General features: G+C 34.6%; 1 protein-coding gene across 1 annotated transcript; it reads left to right on the top strand.

The window, feature by feature from the left end:
* The first annotated feature begins 361 nt into the window (after window positions 1–361).
* LOC105118053 (protein BREAST CANCER SUSCEPTIBILITY 2 homolog B-like) lies at window positions 362–7,259 on the top strand. The gene is made up of 21 exons (XM_011015915.1): window positions 362–619; window positions 704–829; window positions 1,181–1,357; window positions 1,560–2,630; window positions 2,715–2,839; window positions 2,919–3,073; window positions 3,457–3,579; window positions 3,661–3,858; window positions 3,937–4,018; window positions 4,118–4,168; window positions 4,266–4,341; window positions 4,458–4,569; window positions 4,662–4,730; window positions 4,956–5,154; window positions 5,231–5,413; window positions 5,649–5,791; window positions 5,857–5,919; window positions 6,012–6,222; window positions 6,339–6,506; window positions 6,598–6,684; window positions 6,809–7,259. Exons 1-20 carry the CDS (start codon window positions 457–459, stop codon window positions 6,643–6,645), a joined length of 3,543 nt encoding a protein of 1,180 aa, XP_011014217.1. The 5' UTR covers window positions 362–456; the 3' UTR covers window positions 6,646–6,684; window positions 6,809–7,259.
* Window positions 7,260–10,061: the final 2,802 nt, after the last annotated feature.

The following is a 10,061-nucleotide window of genomic DNA, read 5'->3' as shown; positions in this document are numbered from 1 at the left end:
ATTTGAATATGTAGCTAATGTGGTGAATATTAAAACAATATGATATTATATGCTTTTTGAAAACATTTCCAAAAAAAAAAAAGTTATAATGTTTAAGTTGTAGCTATTAATATTTATAGCGTGGATGGGTGATAGGAAAAAAAAAACAGTTCTATTATCTTCAATTTTATTAAAAATTATTATTTTTTAATTTTCTCGCACCTAGTTTTTTAAAAATCTACACTATAAGCATAAATAATTTAAATATTATAGAATTTCTTCCGATTTCAACTCAGGTCAATAACCTAAGCCCAAGTACTCCTTAATCTAAAAGACCCAAGCCCAAGTGTATCATCAAATCCAAATTCACTTTCAGTTTTTCCCGCCTTCTTAAATCACTACACCCGCCCGCGCGCACTAAAATCTCACCATCAGCTCTCTCAACAGAAAAACACAATCCCTAATCTCACACTGAAAATGTCGTCGTGGAAAATATTCTCCGACTCCGGAAACAATTTCCGATGGGAAGTCACCGGCCAAATCATACACACGAAACCCGAACCTAAACAAAGCGGAGCCCTAATCCCACCTTCCAGCTCCAAAACTCACCTCCCTTCCATGGCCGATCTCTTACTCCAAGGTATTTCGATATGGTTATATATACCTGTATCAGTTATATTATTACATGTATTTATGTGTGGACCGTGTTTCTGTGTGTGTGAAGGATGTCCGAAACTTCTAGAGAACGGAAATGCACCGATTTTCCGCACAGGATCAGGGAAATCGGTTGCGTTAAAGCAGTCTTCGATTGCGAAAGCGTTATCTGTCCTCAGAGACGATGATGATGCAGGTGCCTCTTTCTCCATAATTATTTATAAATCCTTTGCATATCTAAAATTTGGGAATTTAAATTTCTCAATGATTTTTTCTCATTTACGTATTCTTTTAGTTTATTAAATATGTCAACGCTTGATTAATTTTTAGCCTTTTAAATTTTGTTATAAATCTCAAGACTCATGATAAGTAACTAAAATTGGCGGAATTTTTTAGTTTCGTGTTAATTATGTTGCTTGATTGGTAATTGTAATTTCAGATTTCTGGCAGGATGTCTTTTATTTCAAATTTATTAATGTTAAGTTGGTTGTATATTGTGCTGTCGTGGAAATAGATTTCTTTAGTTTTGTTTGTTTGGCATGTGAAGCTTGTGGGGGAGAGAATGAATTTAGTTTTTCGAAGCTTCGCAAGAAAGGGAATGAAGATAATGGAAATGCACCAATTTTCCATACAGGATCAGGGAAATCGGTTGTACTGAAACAATCTTCGATTGCAAAGGCGTTGTCTGTTTTTGGTGATGATGATGGATATTCTGGCTATCCAGGTAACTGTTTTTCCCTCTCATTTTTTCCTTTGAGGTGTTTTTTTTTTTTTTTTATTAAATATGCAATTGTGAGCCCTGAATACCTCACTGTAGACCTAAAATTTGACAATTTTTGGTCTCGGATTATCCATGTTGTTGTATGGACTTGTAAATGTTACTCATATGGAAGGCCTTTTGTTTTATCTTTGTTTTATTTTGGCAGGTGAAGTGCATGGTAGAAATAACGAACCTTGTTTCTCTAATTCTCTTTTCCATACTGGATCTGGGAAATCAGTTGATATATCTTCTGCTGGTTTGGTTAGAGCGAAGAGGTTGTTGGGAGTGGAGGAAGAAAATTATAGTTCTAATTTTCAAGGATTTAAATGTCCAAGGAAATCTTCCACTGTCAATGAGCAATTTGGGTGGCGGGATGTAACGCATTCAGGGACGAAAGTCAGTATGAAAAATAATGGGGTTATTGGTGATGATTTGCCAGCTCCAATGTCTTCTTTAGTTTCTAAGACTGTTATTTTAGAAAGTGAATTGACGAAGGAGGTCAATACAAACTTGTTGGAACCTGAAATACAAAAACCACCTCCAATTAAATTCCATACTGCCGGTGGAAGATCCCTATCTGTTTCCAGTGAGGCATTGAAACGTGCAAGGAGTCTTCTTGGTGACCCAGACCTAGGAACTTTCTTAAATGAGGGAGATGCAGTTGATCAGGGCCTCTCAGTTTTTGAAGATAGCGGATTTGGTGATGCTTCATCAAACAAGGAAAATGGTTTTTACTCTGCTTTTACCCATCCTAGAGCCTCAAGTAAACATATCTCAAAAACTTTCATTTCAACTCTTAAATCATCTGCAAACCATGTCCAGTCATCTATTAATCCAAAAAATGTTATTTCGGGGAGTAACTTGATAAAGAAATTTGATGCTGTTCACAATGACAGCATCTGCAAAGTTAGAAACAACGCAACTCATGTACAGAAGCTTGTAAGGAATGGGCTCTGTACATCTGCTACAATGGTTGCTAATTCTCTGGATAAAGTTACTGGCTCAAGGATGAATTCACTTCAAAGGACTAGCTCCAAGATGAATCCACTTCAAAAGCCATTGTGTGCCCCGTTGCCTGATATTTCAAATACAATTGGCACAGCTTACTCAAATAATGGACAAGCTAATGGAGAGAAGAGGAAACTTGGAAGAGGGATTTCTATTTCTCCATTTAAAAAGCCCCGCAGTTCCAAATTCACCACCCCTTTGAACGGGAATGTCTCATCTGTTCCCAGTGGTAATTCATGAGGCTTTTAATTAACTTCCTTTTGAATCTGCTATCAAAATTTATATTTCCCATTCAAGGTATGTGTTCAAACAGGTTTATCTACTGTATCATATGAAAGTTCCAGCTGTAGAAGAAAAGTTTCCACTAGATATCCTTTCCAGGTTCCTAGAATATATATCAAGGAATACTTTGGAGGCCATTTATCAGATAAGCACCTGGTATATACATTTTCAACATAGTTATTTATCTTTTGTCGAGGTTGTGTTGGTTATTATCACTAAAGATTGTTCTTTGTAGTCGGAGTACTTTACAGATCAATTAAGACAGATCAAGTCAAATAATGCAGATAAGTACATGTTTTGTGATGAATCTGGCCGAGATAGCATAGGAGCTGAAGCATTCTATGACATGTTGCTTCAGTCTGGAGCTTTGTCACAATATGCTTTTAAAGAGTAATTTTCCACTGTCTCTTTTCATATTTCATTGGGATAGTTTTTTTTTTTACCCGGAGTTACAATAGTCAGTTTGATAATCCATTTGAAGTTTGTAAAAGATTTTGTTTTTTCAAACTTTGGACATGGATGCTGCAAGAGTAAAAATATAAAAAGTTAGTAGCACCAATTGCCATTGTGATAGACATAATGATGTGAATTTTCAAAAGGTTGTCAAGTTTTGTTAAGATTGATTTCTTGTTGCTGTCAACTTCAATTTTTTTTACAGTTTATGGTCATTCCATGAACTTTTTAATCAGTGCTCTTACATATAAAAAATATTTTTTTTTGACCTGTTGCTTTGCATTTTATTAACTGATTCAGCTTCTTATTTATCCATCAAGGTGGGTTATAAATCATTACAAGTGGATAGTTTGGAAACTTGCATGTTATGAGAGATGCTGCCCAGAAAAATCTGCTGCAAAATTTTTGTCAGTCTCCAATGTGCTTGAGGAATTGAAGTACAGGTATTTTAATTATTTCAAGCTATATGTTTCTCTTGAATTTAGAAGAGATTCGTGACAAGTACATGTCATTCATTTCCATAGATACGAAAGAGAAGTAAATCATGGCCATCGATCTGCAATTAAGAGAATTCTGGAAGGGGACGCACCACCTTCTTCAATGATGGTTCTGTGCATTTCTTCCATCTACTTCGGTTGTGAACCAAAGGTAGAGGTTCCTTCAGTGGCATCGGACGGGGCTGAACATAGTAATGCTGCAAAACTGGAACTGACTGATGGGTGGTAGGGAACTGCCAAATTTATTATCATGCACTCAACATTTGAGGTCCTTTGAAGGGTAAAAATATCTTTGTTTCACAGGTATTCAGTGGATGCGCTTCTGGATATATCACTTTCAATGCATCTGGATGCTGGGAAACTGTTTGTGGGACAGAAACTTCGAGTACGATATTTGTTTCCATGTTTTTCACATTCCTTTCTATGATTGGAGCCCTTTTAGATTGGCTTTGCTCACTTCCTATTTATTTTTCCTCTTGGAAAGATATGTGGAGCAGGATTATGTGGCTGGGCTGGTCCTGTGTCATCCTTCAAGGTTCTTGCAGGCTTTAGATTTCTTAATGGAGTTGAATTGTTGAATCTTTTACATCCTTTTAATACCAAACTTTCTCACATTTTGGTTTAAATTTTAGGCATCGAAGACTGTTAGTTTGTCATTGCATATAAATGGGACTTATAGAGCTCACTGGGCTGATCGAATGGGATTCTGTAAGCATCTTTTGGATTATGCAAAGTTTTTTGCTTGAGATTTACATTGATGTGGCATATTTGTAAATGTTTCTCTTTGCCTTCTTATGCATAACTATTTGAATATTTTTCCATAGGTAAGGGAATTGGTGCTCCTTTGGCTTTTAGGTGCATCAAGAGTAATGGTGGTCCTGTCCCTTGGGTGTTAGTTGGAGTCACACGGGTTTACCCTGTTCTATACAAGGATAAGTAATGTGAATTAATCATTTTTGCTGCTTGATTGAAGTGCATTTGGTCCTTTCAGTATGTTAAATTTTCTCCATTTCTCACTCTTGATGAAGTAATGGCAGCAGAACTATTGTGAGATCAGAGAGAATGGAGGCTAAAGTGGTGCAATTGAATAACCAGAGGTGACTTCCATTCCACTGACATAGCCATTTTGTTTTTCTGATAGATCTGCCTAGTATATTTTAACTTAGTTTTTTTCCCTTTCCTAAAGAGAAAACATTGCCACTCCATATCAGCATGATCACTTCATATTTGTAAGGATTTTCCAATCTAATAAAGTGGCCAGATTTTGTTTAGAATTCTAGCTAAATACAATATCATAATTGATGCTTTTTTTTATGCTGCAGGCGTTCAGTTATTATAGAGGGTATTGTTTCTCAGTTTCAAAGAGGAATGAAAAGTTCTAACATATATACTGATATTGATAGTGAAGAAGGAGCTAAAATTTTTAAAATTCTTGAGACATCAGCTGAGCCAGAAGTACTAATGGCAGAGATGAGTCCACAGCAACTAGCATCATTTGCGTCTTATCAATCAAAACTAGAGGTAGGTTCAGCTGATGTACTTGAAACATTGGTCTATTTGTAGAAAGAGATATTAATCACAGGAAGTCTGACTTTAGGCGTCAAGGCAACTGGACATGGAGAAAGCAATTGGGAAAGCTTTACAGGATGCTGGCTTAGGGGAGAGAGAAGTGACCCCATTTATTAGGGTCAGGGTAGTTGGGTTAACTAATTGTCAAGAAAAGGGCGCCGGCGCCCCTAAAGAAGGCTTAATAACAATTTGGAACCCGACTGAGAAGCAGGTTAATCTAATTGCTCAGTTCTGCTTCCATTTCTCATGCCTCTAGTCTCTGTATACTGTGCTGTTTGCATTTGAATGGATCCACCTTTTTATGCTTACATAACTAAAGATTATGTATGCTGCATCCTTTGTTTTGGCAATATTCTGTATTGCATGCCTCCCTAATATTGAATTTATTGCAAACTGTTTTCTTGAGATTCTTTGCAAGTATTGATTAAACTTACTAATTATAACAGAAAAGTGATCTTGTCGAGGGGCAGGCTTATGCTGTAGCAGGACTATTACCCGTGAGTTCTGATTCAAATACACTTTACTTGCAAGCAGGAGGATCTACAACCAAATGGCAACCTTTATCTTCCCTGGCAATGCAACAGTTTCAGTAAGCCTCTATTTGCTGTCTGTTATCCTAACAATTGAATCTAACTAAAAGATTGTCCTCTGTAGGCCATTTTTCAGCCCTCGATTACCAGTATTGTTGTCAAATTTGGGTGAAGTTCCTCTTTGTCGGTAAATTGCGCACCTCGATTTTTTTCTAGTCCTGCCTCTGCTTTATTTCTTCCTCACAGAAACTTTGTTCTGATTGTTTTTTGACTGTGCAGTGAATTTGACATTGCTGCACTTGTGTTGCACGTGGGAGATATTTATACAGCTGCTCAGCAAAAGAAACAGTGGGTGTTTGTGACTGATAGCTCCATTTCTAGATTTGATTTAGAGGATACGTCAAAGTCCTTATTGGCCATCAGCTTCTGCTCACCATACATGGATAACGATTCATTTACACCAATCAACTACAATCTTGCTGGATCCACAGTGAGTACATTTAGTCCTTCTATGGTTTACCACAGAATGCATTAGTTTATGAATATAGTATGAGTTGATTCATGGAGACAACATCCAAGTGAGAACCTCATTTATTACTTCTGCAGATTGGCTTGTGTAATCTCATCAAGAGAGCAAAGGACGAAACATATCATCTCTCGATAGCTGAAGCAACAGAAAATTCGATCTATTCTTTGAGTTTTGATTCCTCCAATTTTTTGCACCTTAAAAATGCTGCTGCCTCTACTCGAAGCTGGGCCAAGACCTCTACCTCGGTGAACAATCTAGACTTTGATTATGATAGTTCAGCTTTGGTGTACAATGCCTGATATTTATATATTGCCTTGCCTATTTCACTTCATGCAGATTATTAATAAACTTAAGGAGAGGGTTTTATTTATTATTGGTGATTGAAAAGGCTAGAAGTTGGAAGGGGACACTATGAACTGACAAGTAAGCCTCCTTATGTCAACTGGATTCTTATTTTTGTCAATTGACTTTAATTAGGGAGAATTAGTCTTTTATATATATATATATATATATATAGCAGTAAGATCTTAAAATTCACACATGCCAGATGCAGAAAAGGATTTCAGAATACTGCTAGTGAGAAAGACCCTCAGCATTATTTTTGGGTATGATACTGGTTTGGGGTTCACATGCATTCCATGTTTTTGAATTAATCACATTCTCGAAGCAGATTTTTGCTACACCACCACGGGTTGAGCAGCTGAAGTTCTCCAGGAGAGATCTGTAAATATCAATCGTGCAAGGTTGTCATGTATGGCTCCATCACTCCTATCGGCTTTTGTTAATGCTCAATGTTGAGTACAGTGGATGGGGAAGGGCTTGAGTTAAGCATCTCGGAATTGGTTAGCATTCACCACCGGATGGAGATGGTCTGTACACATGGCAACATTTTTGGTATAGTGTACGATATATAAATGCAACTGAAACATCTATGTAAATAATTAAGAACCAATAATGTTTGGTTCAGAGCCCATGTAATGTCAGAACTCAATTTGATATGCTGCGTTATAAAGTTGAAGAAACTACCTACAAGCCCTGAGGACAGTTTTTTTTTTTTTAACAATACCATGCCAGTATCATATCTATGTCCATAAAGAGGCTCTAAAGAGATAATGTTGATCAACTGGGGAGTCATGTTAATCAACAGAATTGACCCCTGTAATTACATGAGGCAATCACAGAACTGATGCCGTCCTTTACTGGGTGATGGATAATTATTCTTTTGATCATGTCCTTCATTAGATTAAAATATATATACACACTAAAAAGTTGTAGCAAGGAATGCTAAATGTATATTAAAAAAAAGCATAAGAGATTGAAAAATAATGAAACATTTTAAAATTGATGAAGTTTGATTGTTGTCGAGAATGAATTTTTTATTTTTAAAATTTTATTATTGTCAAGAATAAATTTTTTGTTTTTAAAATTTTATTGCTCATGTCTTGGTGCAAAACGATGATTACAATAAGCTTTTCAAGATTTCAACCCAACTATCTTAATTTATATGCATGACACGATTAAAAGATTGATATTTTCTCTCAAGTGTAGAAATGTCGAAGTAATAAATAACCTGACAAGACCGGGATCGAATCACGGAGAGGTTAATTATATAAATTATAAACAACAACAATAAAAAGAGTTTTGAGATGTGATATTGATATAAGAATTAAATAATGATAAAAATAAATGTCAAGGTTAGAGGATCTACTAATGGTATTTCAAACAAGTATAGTATAAAATTTTTTTATTACTCAATTGGAAACTGATTAGTACTTAAAATATGTTTCGGAGTATGGGTTGTGGTTGGCCCTTTGGAAACTATTTAAAGCATGGGCTTGTGATTAGTACTTAAAAGTGCATTTTTATCATGGTTTTATATCATCATTTTGCACTTGAAATATCAATAACTCCTTAACTAAAGCATGTTTTATACTAACATATCTAATAATATAAGATACCTTTTAATTTATGGTAAATGTTCATTTTAAATGCAGGTCTATCACATAAATAAAAGGATTGATTGATGAGTTTAATGACTTAAATTGAAAGGATAAAAAGATGATCAAACTTAGAAAAGAGATGTCGTTGTAGTCTAAACCATAATACTGTTCAATAATAGGATCATATTTGGAGCTGTAGATCTCGGATTTAGGTCTATTTTTTATAGATGGAAAGGTAAGACATAGGCCTACAACTTTCATGGGAGCTTAAGATTTAAAAAGGCCATTTTTAAGTCCAAATTGTTACAATAACGAAGAAGTCCGAATTTATCTTGCAACCCGAACACTGTTTAGTGTTTGACCCATATCTAGAGTTCTAGAAGTCCAAATGACCTCCATTTGTTTTCCTAGAAAGTTGAGACAATTTCCTACAACTTTCATGTTTTCAAGTGGTTCCCATTCTAACATTATCAATGATGTTTTGGGCAGACAATAGAAGATAAGGATTGTCACCAAGTCAAGAGTTGGCCACCAACTCATCAATTAGTCATCAAATCAATAATTCTCAATTTTGGCTTATAAAAGGAGGCATTTGCCATATATTTGGGCATCTTGGTCTCTAGATCAAGATCATGCTTTTGCTTTCTCTCTTTGTATTTTTGTAGTGGTTAAGTTTTATTTTCATTAATATTTTGTTTATGCCTTTCATTTCCTTTCCTTTACTTAGTTAACTTTTATCTTATTTATGTTCTTATTTTGTTTATCTATTTTTTTTTCATTATGTTTAGTTAAATTTATTATGTCAAGGTGAATAGGTTATACTAATGGTGTAAGAATAAGTATAGTGTAAACTTAATATGGATTTTAACGTTTGATACTAACATATTTTATATTTGTTATCTTATTCACTCTTTAATACTTTGCTTGTTAAATGACTAATCTAGATTTATGTTATCCAATACTTGGTACAACAAATGCTTGACACTTTCATAGCTCTTACTGTATGGTATAACCGACACCTGAGCTATAAAAGGAACTTTATTTGTTGTTGACATAAGTTATAAGCATGAATGTTTGACAATATTTACAAGTATTACTATTATTCAAATAAGATAACTAATGTAATCGTGTTAACAATTTATAATCTGATTGGAACCTTCTTTGTGTGTGGTTTCCATTTGAGTAATAAAAGTTTATACTATACTTGTTTGACATACTATTAGTAGATCCTCCAACCTTGACATTTATTGTTATCATTGTTTAATCCTTATGTTAATCTTCCATCTTAAAGTTCTCATCAACTTCTTCTTCTTCTTCTTCCACTACTACTACTATTACTATTACTACGACTACTACTATTACTACTATTATTGTTACTATTGTTATTGTTATTGTTGTTGTTATATTCTTGTTATCTATAATTTATACAATTAACCTCCCTATGGGTCGACCTCGGTCTTTCTGGGTTATTTATTACTTCAACACTCCTACACTTGGGAGAAGACATCAATCTTTTGGTCGTGTTAGAAACCACACACAAAGGAGGAGGTTTAAATCGGATTATAAATTGTTAACATGATTATATTAGTTATTTTATTCTAGTAATGCTAATATTTGTAAATATTATCAAGTATTCATGATTATAACTTATGTAAATAAGTTCTTTTCATAGCACAAGTGTCGGTTATACCATATAGTTTGGCTATGAAAGTGCCAAGTATTTGTTGTGCCAAGTGTTATACAACACAAATCTAGGCTAATAATTTAACAAGCAAAGTATTAAAAATGAACAAGATAACAAGTACAAAACATGTTAGTATCAAACATTAAAGTCCATACTGAGTTTACACTATACTTATT

The sequence above is a fragment of the Populus euphratica genome, unplaced genomic scaffold (genome assembly GCF_000495115.2).
Source record: "Populus euphratica unplaced genomic scaffold, PopEup_1.0 scaffold1704.1, whole genome shotgun sequence".
NCBI classification, from domain to species: Eukaryota; Viridiplantae; Streptophyta; class Magnoliopsida; order Malpighiales; family Salicaceae; genus Populus; species Populus euphratica.
Note: the sequence above shows the minus strand (reverse complement) of the source record. Positions and strands in the feature narration are given on the sequence as shown.